The 19356-nt window shown below is 42.2% G+C and overlaps 1 protein-coding gene across 1 annotated transcript in view; it reads right to left on the bottom strand.

The window, feature by feature from the left end:
* The window catches only part of LOC309672808 (BEN domain-containing protein 5), a gene marked incomplete at both ends in the record, with an annotated part of 984871 nt that overhangs the window by 157006 nt on the left and 808509 nt on the right, over positions 1-19356 (bottom strand). The window contains one exon of the mRNA XM_082484407.1: positions 9025-9136. Coding sequence (XP_082340533.1) covers positions 9025-9136 — 112 coding nt within the window. The remainder of the gene's footprint in view (positions 1-9024; positions 9137-19356) is intronic.

Consider the following 19356-nt stretch of genomic DNA (forward strand, 5'->3'; position numbering starts at 1 on the left):
ATGGCTGTACATCTTCAAAAAACTATTTTAGGAGACACTATTTCCTCAGAGAGATATTTGAGTTGTGTTCAGCCCCCTAGGCATGTCCCAGGAAAATACAACCATGTTTTGATGGCAGAGAGGATACTAAAGCTTTGATGGATAATATTTTGATCCAAGGTAAGAGAGGGGAGTTTGACTAAAGGCCTTAAAGAGCTGTGGAAAGAGACAGAGCTGCTGAGCTAAAACTAAGAAAGCAACAATGCAAGTTCCATGTAATAGCAATAAAACACCTGGAAGAAAAGATAAGGTGTACAGTAGATCACTGCAAAGTGGAGGCCGTAACTAACACGTCTGCCCCAAACAAAAAACAGCGGTACAAAGATTTCTCAGAATGGCGAACTACAGAAAAGAAACAAAGACATGCCTCATTTAGATGTCTAGAGCCGCAACCTGCAAACGCTACTGCACAGATATCCGAAGTCACAGGATGCAAATATGAATACTTTTGAGAAACTGTAAGAGTTAACTAAAGGGGTACTTGCCTAGATATATGGTAGTGAACCACAGACTAATTTTTCTACAGTGCTTCAAGCAGGTGTTTGAGCGTAACGGGGAAGAACAGCTTAGGTACAAACAAAAACGGACCATCATTGCGTTGAAACAAAGGAGACTTTGGCTTTAGTTTCTGGGATTAAAACGTTTCATTCTTCGTTGGGAAATGAATTTTAGCTGAAACTGTTCCTATTCTAGATACAAACATTACTAAATGGGGATAGCAAAAAAACCCCAACCAACAAAACAAAGAAACCACAACCTGTGTCAGAGGTTACCGCTATAGTGATCTGATTAGCGCATTGAGCACAGAGAGTCTAGAGTGTTGGACAAAAGTAGTGGAACATCATTCAGAGCTACATTATGAACATGTCAGCGCGATCAAAACAAAACCAACCAAAAAGCCTGTCTACTTGAGATGAAATGTGGCTTGTAATTCCCAGAGCCTTTGCAAAAAAGAAGGCTATTAGCAGAGTGGGGCCTGAACAGCACTCCCCTTCCATGACTATCGCTTTAAGAAGGAGTTCACAGTTCCAGGTGGAACTTCATCGAACAGTGTCAATGATTCCTAAGATGTTACCAGAGAAATTATGTATTCACTTTTATATATAGAGAGAGATATATATGACGATATATATGTAGGCAGTTCACATGTTGAAAACAAATCAAAGAGAAGGGGCAAAGATCATAGATTAATTGGGGATGCGAAGGGAATCTGTAGAGATTATTGAGTCTATTTGACTGCCTCAAAAGGGAATTAACTCTATTTAAACCTTTCCAATAAATAGCTATCATAAATCTCTCCAGTGGACAAGATTCAGCATCTCCTGTAAATAATCTGTTCTAGTGCCAAACTAGCTCTGCTGCTAGCAAGTTTCTCATAATATTGTGTGCGTTTAAGGGACCGTGGGAAGGAAGATGCTAAGATCAGAAGCTGCTTTACATAGCAGAAAGACAGAACATATTAGGAGGTCAAGAAAGAATGTTTACCGCAGAATAAAGTGGAAGTAGATTTGTTAAATCTGAGTGAAAGAAACTGAGGAATTCTTCTCAACTGTTACTCCCACTCTCACGAGATTGCTTATGAGAAAATACCACAGCTAGCAAACTCATCATGTGCAAGCCATTTATTTCTGTCAGCAGATACCCAATGTATTCGTATTTAACAATGGGCAGAGTTTAATGAGACTACTTGTAAACAGTCTATATGAAGTATAATGCTAGCTATATGCTATGCTAGCCCAACAGTAAGGTGTGAAATAGAGTCAAAATCCTAAGAACCTATTAGCAAAAGCTAGACAGACACTGATCTGCATGTCAAATTGTTAAATTATGCTCTAGCACCAGTGAGACAAAGGTTGTCCTTACTACTGTTTTGAACAACAGAGAACTGAAATAGGAATATTTGCAATGCTAAAAAGTTACACTTCAGTCAATAGAGACTCGCAAGATAGAAGTGGTACGGGGAATTTCTACAATGTCAACAAACTGGCACCAACGCAAACATTACCACGGAAAGCAGCCACAGGCTTATCATAGCTGAACACATACTGCATTAGAAGAGATATTACCTCTTCTTATTTCAGGAGGAGAGAAATAAGAGGCAGCACGTTGGCCATTTTGCCCAAGAAGAACTCGGAAGAACATGCACTACATTAGGTTGGGAATTATTGGCAAAAAAATGATGCCTGATGATAGCTGTTTTGATGTCTGAATGAAAACCATCAGGTAGAAATGACAACGCAGGACATCCGAGGAACTATTTGAACATCACTTCCTAGTAGGTTGTTAAAATTCAATATTGTGTTAACAATGATTATTCATTACTATTGTGTTGTTTAGCTGGCAAAGGAAGTCTAAGAGCTCTGCTAACAGCAAAATGGAGCCAGGTAGCGTGTTATGCCACAGATCTCATTACCCTATGTTAATCTGTTATGACTCCATATACCAGATGATGCAGACCTCAGCTGATTTGTTTGGCTCTGAGCGATATCTGAGCAATACCAAACCCCAGCCCACAGCCTTTCCAAACATTTATTAACATCTAAACTGGTTTCAGCTGGAATGAGAATCAGCTTATAATTTTCCAGTGAAATACATTCCACTTTGCTGCTCTAATTTATAACAGGAGCAGGGGAGATGATGAGGGAAAAGAAGAATTTTTGAAAAGAAGACAATTGCTTCCAGTCATTCAAATGTTAGATTAGATAATGCTACTTGTGGGCTTATAGCATAAGACGGCTAAGCGTACAATTTTGATGTGAAACCCTTGCAAAATCTGTTATTATACTTTATTTGTCAACTATCCAGTATCACATTGATGATAATACTAATAACATCATTTCACAAGACGAGTGGAAACAGAGCCTCTAAGATTGACACAATTTGCAGGACAGACAAAAATAAAATTTATGTCACGCTCCAGCAAAACACTTGCATCTCGGAGACCAGCTGCGTTTTTCTAAACGTGGAATTGTCTGGTGAAAAATGTCGCACTGCCAAAGGCAGAGAAGATGGGAGGTCACTAAAGCAGTCCTGCCATTAGGGATAGTTGCAAGCTGCAACACGTCAGTTACAGGTTTCTAAGTCTTCATTTTGTGACCTAGTTTCCCATGGAACCAGAATGCTTCCCTCAAAATATGGCACTGCCTTTATAACCAGGGACACTAGAAAAACAAAGATCCTGATTTCCATTACTACAGAAGTTCAGGATCATGAAGAAAGTTGCGGGTTGGATGCGCAGCACGTGGAGCACTCCCACATCACCACACATTGAACATGGCTCCTGCACAGTCAAAACTATTGTCCTTGATAGTATGCCCTAGATGCTGCTGAAGGTCTAGAAAAGAAGTAGGTTGAACAACATTTACTGTCTCCACTCTAAACAGTGGCTGAAGACACCACCCGTCCATCAGGAGCAGTATGCAGAAGGGCAGTGACTAAGGGCCTACATCAAGCATTAACAGCTGAATTGCACCTTTGGAAGAGGGGGAGTGGTCTGGAGGGGTAAGAACATGTGTAATCTCCTGACGGGGATGAACAGAGCTCAGTACCAGAATGGGAGAAACCAAAAGTGAAAAGAAAGTCTGTGAGCACAGGGGAGGGCTGAGCCTGTGCTCTTTGGCGATCATGACAGGAAAACCTAGGGAAACCACTTAGCTGAGTAATACAGTCAGCTCTAATGAGTTACAGATTGTCAGGGAGATAATGTGTTTCCCTTCAACTGGGTTACGCTAACCTGCTTCACATACCCCTCAACATTCAACCTCACCCGCTTTCTGGGTTTATCAGCAGGGAAAACAACGAGCTGAAACTCCAAAATCAGCTCAGGCCTTTTCCCCAGACCAAGCTATCTCTACTGTCTTCCTGCAGTAGCGAAGGTTCATGATGCACTGGGGGGAGCCAGCCCTAGCGAAGGGTATCCATCTGCCTCTAAAGAAGGGTCTAGAGATAGATGATAACACAGAACCAGAAGAGTGTATGTTCAGTAGGTTTGGAAGACAGTAGATATATTCTCTTTATGGAGAGGAATGTAGTCATTGGCTGAAGAATTCAGAGTTACATTGGCTTATCAGCCAAATGTTAGTTCATCTGTAGTCGTACAAGCACACCCAAGCACACCCAAGCCTACCTGGGTCGAAAACAAGGCCTCCTCAGAGAGATTGGAAACATATGCTTTTGTTCAAGTCTACGCCTGCACATGGGATCTTAAAAAAATTTCTCAAAAATATAAAAGGTGTCATTCAGCCTTAAATATCCCCCCCCCGCCCCATGCCTGCAGTATTATGTTTAGTCATCCTTTCTTATTATTAATTCTGCTGTCAGCAGATACCCAACAAAGCCCACAGGCAAAGTGTCTCTTTCCCTCCCTCACACCAGTCCACAGCAATAGCAGATTGCCATCCTCTATCAGTAAATTCATCAGTTCTTGTGGCAGATATCCATGTGGTGCATCTCAAGGTTCCAGCCCAGCAGATGACTCAGATTTCAGCACGCTGGGCCTTCATTTCAGCTGTATGTTTTGCTTTGAATCAATGAAAACTTTCACCCAGAATAGTATTAAACATATGTAAAGGCTGCAACGACAAGCACTCCAAATGGAATGGAAACAGAAAAGTTGCCTACGCAGAAGTAATTTAAGACTTTGGTATATGTGTGCATGACAAAGGAGATGATAATTAATGAGCACACCTCAGGTGGGTGGTTTTTTGCTTTCTTTTTGGTCAGGTCTCCAGCTCACTCAGGGCACAAGGCGTACAGTGTCTAATGCATGTAGGACTCCAGCTTCAATGACAACAGGAGGTGGAAAACAGGCAGGACAGAAGAAATGGATGCGAGAAGACAAAGCACGGTGTCGCAGTGAGAGTGCCTGGGAGCACTGCATCCTGCCTCTGCGATTCCGTTTGAAGGGGACAAATCACTTGAAACAGATTCTTCCCAAGCAGTCAGTCTCTGCCTATTCCTTGTTTTCTGGGTCCTAAGAACTTCAAATGACAGAAATAGTCTATCCCAATTTTCCTTGAAGAAGGAAGAGGTAGAAAAGAGACAGTGAACTTACCAAGCCTTGGTGAATGACACGAAACAAATCTGATCCCAAGCATCTCAAATTACCTATCTCAAATGAGTAGGTACTTCTGATTATAACTGTCTCTGCCTCTGTTTCCTATCCATACAAGGATAATGCATTTGCCTCTCACAGGGGTCCCTCAAAAAATAATTAACGCTTCTGAAATGCTCCCAGGGTACAGCAATGAGCGAAACAAAAAAGCCCACGAGGAGATTAACAATTCTATCCTGAGAGCAGGATCTGAATAGTGCACAGTAAATACAGGACAGGGCTGTACAATGAACACTGAAGCTAAAACAAAACGCTGAATAGCTGCTTATTATGTGAAAGTTTTCCATTTGGAGAACTCAGTGAGGCAGGGGTGTAGCGGAGAGAATAACACGAGCCCCTGTGATTAAAGACCATATCACAATGCCATACTCAAGGGGCCTGAGCTGACACTGAGCACGCTACCTAAGTTCACTCATTAAATCTGCTTTAAAGGGTGCATTTGGTTGTTGGGAGAAGTGCTGGATGGCCACATATAACCTGCTCAACAATCAAGCAGTTCTCCTGCCCTCTCTGAGGCTTCAAGTTATCCCAGAGATAACTCAGCGGCTCAACTGCAAGCACACAAGGAACGCTGCGGAATTCAATCAGATCGTTCACGTGTTTCAATCTAGCTGTGCACGTATGCTTTATTAGACTCCTTGCCTAGACATTCGGTCCCCAAACAGCTCTCGACGTGAAGCGCGTTATCATGCCCAAGCAGAACTTCCTGGCCCCACGGTTCAGCGGTTGGAACAGCTCATACGAACATCTTTTGATGTACTTCAGACGAAAGTCAGCTGAGGAGGTTTAAACAATACCTTTGTTTTCTGAGCTAATTCCGCTGACCTGCTCCAGCGTGGGCAGGGGAACCTTCTACATCTATCATCTGGTGGAGAGGTGAGAAAGCAGTGATGTCTGGCGTACGGGCAGGGAAAGGTACTTAAGAACAGAAATACCTTAAGCCAACAACACATGACCTAAAAGAGCAAGTCCGTCACTTCAGTCTCATCTGGAAGACTGGCACCACTAGAAACAGCTGAGAATATCCCCTCACTTCACACAGGCCAGCACGATGACAGCGGCTTACCATCGGGAGTGACTGTTACCGAATCAGTGACGTGGAGCTCAAAAGCTTCCTATCGGTCTCCGATTTCTTAACTCATCCACTCCCTCCCTAAAGATGATACGGTCATTATGGAATTTGAAGCACTTTAAAAATAAAATAAGCACAGTTTGTATAACTCAGAAGAACAGGGAACCACAGGTGCTTTGGGTTACTTTTATACAGTAGCTACAGCAAACACTTAGCCTTGGGCCGCTCGGCGCTGGGATCACTGTAGCTCTGGCATTGTGCGTTGCGCCTCTTACCCACTTCACTTATTTCTGTGCCAGTCATCCTCCCCCCTCCAGAATGAACTTTTTTTCAAAGGAAACAGCTTATCTTCCATACTGCAGCAGCAGAAGAAAAATCCTCCTATACAGCAATATTTAAAATGTGGTTTTATGCTCTTATGGCAGCTAATTTTCCTTAAATGATTTAAGGGAATGAATACATCTAAAAGGCCTGCACTGAGCCGTTCCGCAATAGCAACATGAAGCTGAACTTCCTCTGCTTTAAACAATCCAATCTCTTGTGGGCAGCTCCTCACGGCAGATCTTGTCTAGAATGGGAGGGAGGAAGGTTATTTTTTATTACATTATTTTGCAGGGAACCTGACACTGCATTTTATTTCATTTCCTATTCCCCAGTGCGGGAAGACTTCAGGTGAGGAGAGGGTGGCAGGACAGATGTGTTCAAATGCATAATCCCTGATCTGTGGCAGGTTGCCAACAGCCCCCCTGCAACTGGTTCACCCACGCTTGCGGCCAACCATCTATCATGTGTTACTCATCTAAAAGTTACGCTCTGCACCTGGACAGTGCTTAAAACCTTTAGAAGCCTGAACTGATTCAAAGCAGGTTTTTATTCTGGCACTCCGTCAGGAGGAGAGTTTTTTTTTTAATCTCTTGATATTTTATCTTATTTATATATATATATATATATTTATCTTAATAAAACCAGTCACTGCTAAAGCAGCATGGCACACGTGCAGTCCCATGCCCTCTCTAAAGGGAACTGTCGTGTTTTCCCCTTTTGTCCCAGCACTTGGGATACGGGCTCTTCATATAAATATTACTTGGATCAGAGGGACTAAGAATCTGGTATTGCCTGAAAAAAACAATAATCCCTTATACTGCATTGTATTGCTGAGAGTCTCTAAAACTGTCAGAAGGGCTGGTATTGACTAGGGGATGATAAAAGCAGACAAGGAGGTTTTGTGGCGAGTAGCTAATTCCCTGAGAAATGAAACTCTGAAGAGCCACCTGAACTTTGCTGGCAGTTTAATCCAAAAAAAAAAAAAATTCCTAAATAATATTTAAAAATAATTAAATAACCCTGAAAATGAAATGTTACACTTGTGTTTGAAAGGGTCCTTTTTCTTTCTCTCAGAAGGAAATGAAATGGAACTGGTTCATCTTACGCTGATCACTGGGGAGGAGTGGGAGAGATGGAGGGAAAAAAAAGATTTCCATTTCAGACCAACTCTGACCAAACATTTCTTTTGATTTTTCATTTTAGCCACTACAGCAAATAAATTCATTCTTCACACATAGGGCAGCTGGAAACTACCAGAGTTTTCAGAGCTTCCCAGGAATGGGACAAAGCTGAAACAAATTTTTTTTCTGCCCAAGAATAGCTTTTTTTTTTTCTTTTATTGACAGTGACTTCTAATAGTGTCAGGATTTGTTGCTTTACTAGCTAGAAGCATTTCCCTACACCCAACCTTCTTGTAATGTTTAAGGACCTCTTTATTCCTGGAAAAAACCCTTTCTTCTCAGACAAAGCAGTCTGCATGCTCTCTCCATCATCTAGAAGTAAAATTGTCTTGCTATTCGGGGTAGGAAACAGTCCAATTAAGATGTATTGGGAGAATCAGGAGTTAAATTAAAGGAGCTCTTATCCCATGCATGATGTAGCCAGGGTTAAGAATCCTCTTTCTTTGTTAGTGAGGCAAACCAGGTCCTTTTTCACACTAACAGAAATAAAAAATAATAAAAAAAAGATTAGCAATAGTTCACAGAATTAAAGATCCAAATGCCATCTCCATAATGGGAAGCAAAAAGAAAGGGCAAATACCAGGAATTCCATACAGAAAAAATAATCATCTATAAAAATTTCCTCTTTTTTTTTTTTTGGCAGTGATTTTTTCCTACCCATCTCCATCTTTGTTCAGCAGTTTTTCTTAGGTGCCACGTTCAATAATCCTTCTGCGCTTTGATGTCAAACATTCAATAGCTGTCTGCCTCCCTCCCACTCCTCTTCTCCATATTCTCTGCAATCCATCTCCTCTGATTAGCTAAGATTTCACCTTCAAGAACACCTCTGCTTCTCTGAGTGAGCATGAGTGTGTGCGTGTGTGTTTATATAATATTTGCAAATATTATCCCCCTCCTGCTCTGCACGCTACATAGCAACCCCTGCCGGAGCTCTGGATTAAACATCAATGCCATTCAGTAACTCAATTTGGGGGGCCTGCTGTTTCGAATCCAGCTCAGGACATCACGAGAGCAGCTCGATTGAATTTAGGCCCTGCTTTCAGAATTATTCCATATTTAATCTGAGCTGAACTTCATTTCGCTTGCTCTCTCCACTCTGATGCTCCCTGTGACAAAAGGCACAGATGTTCCCCGATCTCATGCGGCGGGGGTGGTGCTTGCCTACTTCTCTCTTATTTTGGTTTGCCGCTAGGTTAAAGCCACGTCGGAGTCACTGGCATCTCGCACAACCCTGCGGCAGGAGGCAGTCGGTACCTCAGCGAGTGCCTGTTCTGGCACCACCTTTCCCCACTCACCGGATTGTTGTACATCTCAATGATGAGCTGTTTCACTCCGTGCAGTGTGGGATGAGCCCAAGGAGATGGATTTGCCCAGTGCCGGTTTAAATCAAACCCCATCAGGGAGCACCTGCACACACAAAAAAAAACAATAACACACAAAGGACGTATATGGGCTGCAGCCTCTTCTGGCTCCGGCTGCAGAATTAGGGCTACATTCCGCAGCTGATGTATTTAAACAAATTATTCTCATGGAAAAAAAAAAAACAAAACAAAGCAAATGCTCCCCTGAAGACGAGGATAGCCTGCAGCAACGGCCGCTTTTAGAAATAACACGAACAGCAGAGCATCAACTGAATTTTGGTCATTCAGCCTTCTTCCCCTCCACAACACGTATGGTCACACTCTATCCTTTGCCTTTTGCCTGCTTGCCATGCTGGCACTGGAAGACCCTTCAAGGCCTTCAGTGGTCTAGCTGGGGGGTCTGTAGCTATGAGGGCGATTAATAAACCACATCACCAGGCCTTTACTTTGCCCTCAGTCAGGCCTTAACTCAGCAAAGCTGTTAAGAGCATTGAAATCAATGGCCATTAAGTATGTGCTTAAGGGATTTAAAGCATGAACGTAATTGTTCCACTAACCCAGGGCCTCAGTCTCTTCCCCTCGTGCAATTGCCTACACAAAAGCTAGTCGACCAAGACACTAAGCTAAAATGCTTATTGGCCATCAAATCTTGTGGGCTTTGAAGCGCGTGTGCCACCTTGGCTTCTCCTTCCTGCCCTGACTCATATCCCTCTCCGTACACTGCCTTGAGTTTGATTCTGCTGCTCCCTGTCCCACGGAGTAATATCCCATTCTTTGTGAAATCCCATTGAAACTCAACGGGCTGTTGTTAGAGTGAACGCCGAAGAAACAAAAAAAGCTGAAAGTGGCACAAATGGGAGGGGGAAATCATGTCCCTTGCCTACTGCAGAGATCGCCTAGGCAAGCTGTGGCCACTGACACAAGCAGGGAGAAAACCTCTTCTGTTGTCTCAAGCTGAGGTTGGGACCAAAGGGACTTGGGGTAGATCTTGCTCAGGAATTCTGTGGAAGACCACACAAATATTAAAAGCCCAGGCAGAGATGCAACTTCCTCTACATTTAAAACAAACAAACAAACAAAAAAAATCAACCTCACTGCTAAGCCTTAAAGCTTCTTGAGAAAAGAAGAGCTTTCATTGATCCCTGGTCTATTATGAGAATGTCTGTTCAGCCTTAATCTTTTGAACACACCTATGCAAACAATAGAGATTTACTCCAGTAGCGCTATCCTTTGACAAAAATTCTAAGAATCTGATGACTGAAAAACATAAGTTTAATTGGCAAAAAGAAAGGAAAATGCCTCATTTCTCTAACAGCTGAAGCAAATGTTTGCATACATCAAACCCAAATAGAAAATAAGACAGAGAGGTGGAATGCTAAGAAAAGTGAGGGGGTGAAACCAGAGGATTAAATTCATTTCCAAAAATGATGAACAAATATTTTCCTATGAACCAAAAAATACAAAGTTAACATGATATTCCTCTGTAAAAATCCTTATGGGAAGCTAAGCAGGCAGGAGCTGCCGTGCTCCTTGACCTTAGACAACCCAACCACCAGGCTGCCTGGGAGTTCCAACACCCAACTGCCACCTCTGCAACTCCATCACTGCTGACTTGCTGTACAGACGAGCCGGATGGCTCGCTGTGGGGAAGAAGCCACCTCCTTGTCTTGGTGGTCACTTGTCTGCTTGTCTAGAGAACAGATGGGTTTCTTCTCTGGACAATTGAACAGCTACAATTCCACAGACAATTCTGATAGTTGTCTCCATCCCACTATAAAGCAAAACATATTATATAAGATTTCTCTCTCTCCCTTTTTTTTTTTTTTTCTTCATGTAAACTCTCTCCACTCAGTTCTACTAAATCCTATCTTCCTTTGAAGTCACAAACCATAATATAAAATCAGAAGCACTTCCAGAGACACGGGTAGAATTACACTGGGATAAAACTGGTATAAGGGCAGAATCACAGGAATGAGTTTTTCATTTAACAAAAGCAGAAACTGTGGTGATTATCATGAGTTTTACTGTATTTTGGCAGAGTTCCCAAGAAAACAGCATGCTCACTCTACACGATAACTTTCTTAAGAGATCAGAACCTGAAATCATGTCCCCTTATATGGTTAATATGTCACATTCACATTTTGGTTTAAGAATATTTTAAACTAATAACACTACAGACAACAAGTATATTTTGATTCCATTATGTTCATCTCCAAAGCACATTGAAATGGCCAAGCTACTGAGCACCAAAAGCAAATTTTAAATTCAAACACGGATTGACAATATCAAATTTGGGGTTTGGGACTTTTTAGATAATTTTATATAAGCCAGCCCTATAGGGAACAGAAGTAAGCAATATCTAATTTCTGTAAGATACTAAGGCATTGCAATTTGCAATATTTGAATTTGCCACGAATGTCTGGTTAGTGATGAATCTCAGCATTCATTTCAAACAACAAGAACAGTTGAAAATAGTTGTCTTTACTTGAGAAGACTTTATAAACAGAAGGAAGCAATACAAACAAGCTTTTCATTTGGGAAGCTCCTCTGAGCTCTGTTTAATAGGAACCCAAATTAATTTCCAAATATCATTTTGCTAGTCTTTGATGTGGTATATCACATCTTTATCGATGTAACTACAATTAATTAAATTTCTGATGTAGGCATTACTATTTCTTTCCAGTTTGGGAACAGTGTAAAATTTTCTTATTTTCCCCTGTTTTTAAGTCTTTTTTTCTTTCCTTTTTGCCTAAAGACAAATTTGTATCTACCACATTCTCTTTTTATTCATCTGTTGCAAACTTGTGGTCTCTCTAAGGAAACATCAAGTTGTGTTCCTTGGTACTTCAGATTTGATTATTGACTCTATTACACGTAGAACTGTCTCCCAAAGCTCACGTATATCAGGACACGACCAAAACATACGGTAAGAGTCTCCCACATGCCTATTACAGACCCTGCATTCGTTATATTCTCTTGCTCCCAGATGATGTGGTCTCCCTTGTGGCTAATACCTCCAATGCAAGAGCTTGAACAGGATAACTTAAAAATTGCATCTTGCACCGCTTTTTAATTCCCCCTACCAATCTTAAACCAGATCATTTCTAGTACATATTGCTTGCTGCTTCCATTACTTAACTCTTTACCTGCTGCTTCAAGCACTGGGTAGGCAAAGTAGAAATACAGGTAGACTCTGGAAACAGCAGCTCTACAACGGGAAACAACTGTGTTCCGATATAATGCAGGATCTTTCAATATTTGAGACAGCTCTCTTACTCAGACTGCAAGTGTTGACATTGGCTTCACTACGGTTCCTCATGTGACTGTAAGGGTTCCCCAGATTTAGAAAGGGCCTCCAAATCTGTCCTATATAGATTAGGTTTATTTTGTGCAGTAAAGAAACTTATGTGCTCAGTACAAAATCAACAAGCCCCTAAATTCTATCAAAGAACTGCTTAAGGACGATCTTTGAAAGGGCATATGGAGGAGAGCAAAAAAGGAGACAGTACAGACTCCAAGAGGTGCAAAGGAAGACAAAAGCAGCTTCAAAATTAATGCAGGTTGGAGGAGATGAACGTTTCCAGAGTAAGGGCACTGGAGAATAGCCCATTCCATGAGGTTTAATGGCCATGCCCATGAATGCTCTTATAAACGCGGCAGGTAGTATTGACATGGAGCCAGATAAGAATGATGTGCTGGCGCATACTCTCATAAGTTAGAAAAAAGTGTAGTCAGAAGTAGGTGAGATTTCTGTAACAAGCAAAGTAGCAAACTGCTACTATTACATGATTGTGGTCTTCATCCATATTGTGAAAACCTGGGTTGTGTGTCACATAGTCACTGCCGCCACAAAAAGTGACATATATGTAGTTTAAAATATTTAAGCTGCTAACAATTGTTTGAATTTTGGATTATGCTTGTTAGGGTTTGCTAGATATACAGACCACATACTATGTTTATGCTTTATGACTGAATGTACATTTAAATCAGGTTCTGTGATTATACTTGTTGAATTAGAATTTGCATTTCACAAATGTTCTCCAGCCTTTTTCTAAAATTTCTGTTCTTTGTAAGTAGATAAATTTATTACAGTGTTTATAAATTTACATAAACACTGTGCAAATTCAGTCAAAGCAAATGAGTTTCAAAACTGAAATGGAAACTGAAACATTTTGCAGTATTCATCCCTCCCTACTTGGGAGGCAGCCAGATCTCAAGAGGTTACCAGCTCAACTCAGTAAAACCAAAGATGTTCAGACCAGCATTCGGCTTGCTGGGCAATTATTTGGACAGAACCTCCTTGACTCTGGGGGCTTAACTCATCACTGGTTTTAAGGGTTCCTTATGCAGCCACTTTAATGGAAACATCCTTGTCCCTTTCTAGAACTGAAGAAGGTTTAGTACCAAGGCCTATGCTGGGTTTATTTTTAGGGCTGCTTCCTCGTTTTTCGGGTTGTGCCTCTTCTTTCTAGAATCTCCAGGTTACAGAAACCTCCAGGAACTCTGCATTCCTTTCATTTCAGTTCTCCCTCCCCTGTTCATTTTCCGACTATGTGAGTCTAAGTCTCTCACTAACAGACCCATTTCCACAAGGTGAGATATGGAGAATAATGGAGGAAAGGAGTTAAAGAAATCCTTTTTCATGGCATATGATTTATTACAAAGAGAACTCTACACTCTTCCCTTCAGCTTTGTAAGGTTGCGTTGGTTCATTGGATCAGTACCAGGTGAATCTCCAGATAATGCCGCACACAAAGCCGGGGAGTTCAAATCCACAAATGGCAATACCAACAGGGTTAGGATTTGAAATTGAAAGGGTAGTGGGGGGAGGGGGTGCACTCACTTTTCCTTTTTTTTTTTTTTTTTTTCTCCTCAGGCTTATTGCAATAAGAGTGGAGACAGAGGGTAATTGGTCTCTATTGTTGCACTTCTTCGAAGCAAGAGTTATAGCAAGAAGCTGCTGCGAGACTGCAGCCTGCAATGTCGTGCGGGAAGAGCAGGTGTGCAGGACGAGAGAGCGAATACAAGGGGAACGCATGGAAGACTTGCTTCTTTTAATAAATATATCATTTTAAACCTGCTATATTCACGACATTTTACAAATCAACTCTCAACCTGATGTTGAAGTCAGAGTCTTCATTAGCGTGCGTTTCACCGTTTGGGTGCTTGGGGTTTGCGATTTATGCATTTGCCTATTATTCATTAAAGAGGATTGATTCAGCCCACATGTTCTAAGGCAATTAGGTAGCAAGACATCCTAACACTCCAGCTACAGAGAATCTCCCCTCCCAACCTCCCCCGGCCCCTCATCTTTCTGCATTTTAATTCAGAGTTCTGGAAACCATCACAAAGGCTATTTAACATAACCACTGCAGTGTGCTCCAGGCAGAACACAAGTGGCCACACAGAGCAGAACAGCATTAGCTCCCAGAGACCACACGGTGGAGTAGATGTTTACAGAATGAGCACTGCATGGCGTACTGACATAATTTTAAATAGTACATGACGGTTAAAGATGTGTTTCTCCATTTTCTGTGTAAACAATGTTAAATAAGAATAAACACAAAGGGATATTTTCTCCTTCTGATGAATACATGCATTTCTCAGAGCTGGTAATAGGTGTTACAGGCACACGCATCAGGGAGAACACGCACCCCTGCCTGACACGGGCAGGCTCCCTTCTCCGATCTTCAGGATATATCTCAATTCTAGTATTTAACTCTCCTTACACACCCCGGGTCCTCAGTAATGCCAGAAGGATTCCTGGGCACGATGCAGAATGCTGGAAATAAAACCCTGTCCCCCAGTTAGGAGAATCCCACCCTGTGAACGTGCCTGGGACGTAAGACGGTAAGATCCTATCATTAGCGTAGCTCATCCCTGCGGCTGGCACAGAACTCATCCTCCCCCACATATTTTCCTGCACGGTGCCCAAGTCCAATTTTCAGTTTTTCAAGGGATAGGGTTTCCAGCACATCCCCTGGGAGGCAAGTGATAGTTTAGCAAAGTTCTCCCATAGGAAGTGCGTGTCTGGCCCCACGCATGGATCTCTCCAAACGAACGCTCTGCAGGAGTGGGTCTTGTCTCTCCTGCTCCTGGAAGGTGTTCTTGGGACTCTGACTCCCAGCTGCGGGCTGAGTCACGCTGCCACATCAATCTTGCACACCCAGATGCTTTAACCAAGTTACTGAGAACACCTACAGATCTTCCATTTTAAAGCCTGATTCATTGTTTGGCCTTTTCAAAACCAAACATGTCATTGACTTAATGAGAGGAACACAGCAGACAGTGGGTTTTTTCCAGCTTTTGGATCCCGAAAAATTTCCACTGCAGTCATTGACCCTTCAGAAATTTCACGTACGTAGACCATAATGCAGTATTATATGAACTTTCTTTTCTGATGTAGTCCAAAAGCTACCCGCAACACATGGATCACAAGCTGTAAACCACTAAGAAAGAGAATTTTAACTTCACACGTACTCAATTTACTGGACTCCCACCTCTGTGAGTGCTGTCAACTGGTCAAGCTCCTCTAGGCCCTCCTGCCCAGTCTGCCTGACACTTCCACACAATGCCCTAATCCTGTCTCCTTCCAAACCTTTCCCTTCGGACAGGCAGACCTTCTTTAAACTATTTGTATTTCTTTATCGTTCTACTTTTCTTGCTTTTGTCCCATTTGGCAGTTTGGGTGGAGATAAGGTAAACTTGTCACAGATGTTCACAGAAAACTGCTAATATACACGTACGCGTTTCTGGAGAGACGGCTCTTCTCCAACTATACTTTTGTTCCCACTTCTGCCCCTTCTCAGACTATGCAACTAATCCGATGCACAACACGCCTCACAATTATTAAAGAACACTCCAGCTGTTGTAGAACGACATTTCCCCACGTTACAACACCCATTTCACACACTTCTTGGCAGATGACCCTGGCAGTCTTGCTTAACCTACTCACCTTCGGGCGAGAGGAAAGGAGTGCCATGTTCCCCGTAGAGCGGCATCGTATAAACACCCCCAAAAAGATGGTTCAGCTTTTACTGTCAGGCCTATTACACACGGAAAGCTGCAGTCAAGGGAGACAACCTTAATGTCACAAAGTTGAGCTCTTAAAAGTTTGGCTATGCCCCAGCTGCACAGATACGTGCAGCCTTCATTCAGCCCCGCGTCTGTCAGTATTATGACACAGCCTTTAACTACAGGAGCACGGGGTGTTTTTCCACAGGGCTCGTGCTTCCTTCTGTGCACAGGATCAACGCTGTTCCTTAATGAGCGGATTATTCAATATTTTGGCTTTTCCTTTATTGTTCAATATGCAGCCCTAGGCTCCCGCTTACTGCACGCTACTCAAAGCCTGCTCCGAGGACAGAGCTATTCAGTTCTTCATGGCTTTTCTAAAGTGCTTAGCGCTGCAGGAGACAACTCCTTTACAAACACTGATGGACTAATTTTCCCAACAGCAGTGGTACAAGAGGGGACCACATTGTCCCCGATTCATGAAAGAGCAATTGCGACAAAAAGTGACTTACATAAGAGACACCTGCTAATTTGGGCCACCGTATCTGAGCGAGAGGCCAAGGACAGGATTTTTGTTTAAGAGGACTTAAATTTATATAGCAGGTTACGTGTTTGGCATCTAACTGATTTGAGCTGAAGCTGACTGTACCCAAAGCTTTTCCAAATCTCATCCCAAAATGGCAATGCGAGTGGTTAGAATATTAGAAATATCCAAGTTTGTGGAATTAGGACAGACGAAGGTTACTAGAAAATGGTAAAACCTTACTGGATCATGAATGGGGTTTGTTTTTTTTTCCCGTTCTACCTTAATTCCTTAATACCTGTGGATCCCGATACTGCTGCATTCAACTGTCTGAGGCCCTGCTCTAATTCGTGGTGGTTAGGGTCAGCTCTGTACCTGATCTTGCCCTTACTGTCCCGAATAGGATGAAATGAGTACTCCGCTGTATTTCAGGTTACCAGACTATCTGCACCCAGAACATCACTTATGCAAAGGCAGTGATGCTGCACACACATTCGCAATAGGTCATTGCCAAAACTTAGCCAGAAGTCATGCATCTCCATCACCGCAAAGGCCTTTTCCTCTTTGATATCCTGAAGCGAGGGTTTGACTCGATACCAAAACCGTCAAGAAGGTGTGCACTATTCTGATGAAATGGCAAACAGAAAAGCAACGCGGGACTGGCAAACTGCGGGCTGAATGCTAACTAGGGGGGCATAACTGCCCAACGCCAGAGAGCACGATTGCTGCCTTCCTTTTATAACCGTGTTTGCTAACAGGCTCTGACACACTGAGGTATTTCTCACTCCCACACGCAGCCAGAATACCGATTTTATTCCTGCATAGTCTCGCCATGTCTGTAACTCGTTCAGCTTGCGAATGACTTTTTGGATATGTAAATATCCATCTATTTTGGGTTGGTGGGAGAGAACGCCCCTTTAATCGTCTCTGCACCACGCTACTGAACCTATACACATTGCCTGCTAGCAGCCTACCCCTGCTTCATTAGTTAGCACGGGTAATTTTCATCAAAAGGTGGAGTCAGGGATGTGTCCGTTAGCCAGGCACTCCAATACAAAGTCCCTTTACCACTACTAAGTGAAAAATTTACAGTTGTATGGAAAGTCCCGAACAAAACCCCGGGTCTCATAAAATTACGGCAGAGGGGAAAATGACCCAGTGGTTCACGTAGGGTGACAACATGAGACTGTTAATGCCTCTAATGCAACCCAGGGAACAATTGCAATGCCTCAGTTCTTCTCTTGTACAAATAATTATATTATTGACCTTCCATGGTGTTTGGAGAGGAAATACTTTGGTGATGGGGATACATTAGGCTCTGCAGATGGAGATTAAGTGATTTAGGGAATCGCAGAAAGTTTTTCTGACAGACCCTGAATTTTGGTGAGGTTCACTTCCAACAAGACTGCACTACTTCACACTTAACAAACACTTCGAAAATGCCTGTAGGAGCAATAAGATATCCCAGTCCATTTTATGAGACAAATCGTCTGAGGGTTTGGGTGCAGAAAGGGGATTGTATGAGCTGGTTTTGTTATATCAGTGAACATTTCCTCCTGTTCCTTCTACCTCAAACCCCCCATAACTTTTTTTTTTTTTTTCCTCTCAAATGCATCTCCGTTCTCACTTTAATTTTCAAGGTCATCTGGCCCACTGGATGTGTTACATATTGCTATCTAATTAAAGAGAGAAGATTAACCTTATTCTACTAGATTGTTTTAGTACCTGCCAACTGACTAGTCTGCATTAGCAAAGGAACAGTGAGGCCAAGCCAGTTCTAAACAAAAGAAAACAACAAAACCACAAAACCCAAATAAGGTACACAGACCAAAACCCAGACCATTTCATCTTTGGAAAGACCACTAGAAACTCTGAGCATGATGCAAATGTTCTTCCCATAATCACCGCTGTTATAAAATAACAAACATTTCATAACAGAAATAATACCAGTGTCTTGTTTGTCACATAACATTTCGGAAGATGGCAGGCAAGCTATAAAGCCCTGATCTGTTTCTGATTGCAATCAACAAAAAGCCCAGATGCTTTCAAAGGGAGTTAAATCAGGCTCAGATCTTTTCCAATCACTTGTTAATTTAAGGGGCAGAGTTTTACCATCTGAGCTTCGCTGTGTGGTATTGCCTCAGCCCAAACAACACAGAGGAGGAGGAACTATTTGACACCGTGGTGGTCTCTGTTCCATTACCAATTTCTGCCTCAAATCACTTAGGCTTTATATTTTCCACCAATCCCATCAGTTAAGCGCACTATGCACCCTAGAAGGCAAGTTACCTGGCAAAGATATATTTCTCATAATACTCCACGACATCTCCTCTTACCAACTCAGAACAATGTACGAGGGGATTTGGTGCCATCACATGAGATATGGGTCAGTTGTCTGATACGGATATTTGTCGGATGCAGAAGAATGGGAATGTAAAGCACTCAAACTGTAACTTCTATCAGTCACTGCAACGCACCAGCAGAATGCGATTTGATACCAAGCCAAGCTGAAACTACACATTTTGATTCCGGAGCACTGAAACATCTCATTGCAATGAATAATGGTACAATGAGAGATTAGTATGAGAATCCTGATGAGAATGTTAAATCAGAAAAATTTAAACCTTCAGGGATTTGGAGCATTTGTGGTTTTTTTTTTTTTTTTTTCTGATATTATCCCTCAAAAATAGGCACTTTGGGGGAAAAAAGTCAGAAAAGCGATTTTTATC

Source organism: Vanellus vanellus (assembly GCF_965231255.1).
Source record: "Vanellus vanellus genome assembly, chromosome: 5".
In the NCBI taxonomy this organism is placed as follows: Eukaryota; Metazoa; Chordata; class Aves; order Charadriiformes; family Charadriidae; genus Vanellus; species Vanellus vanellus.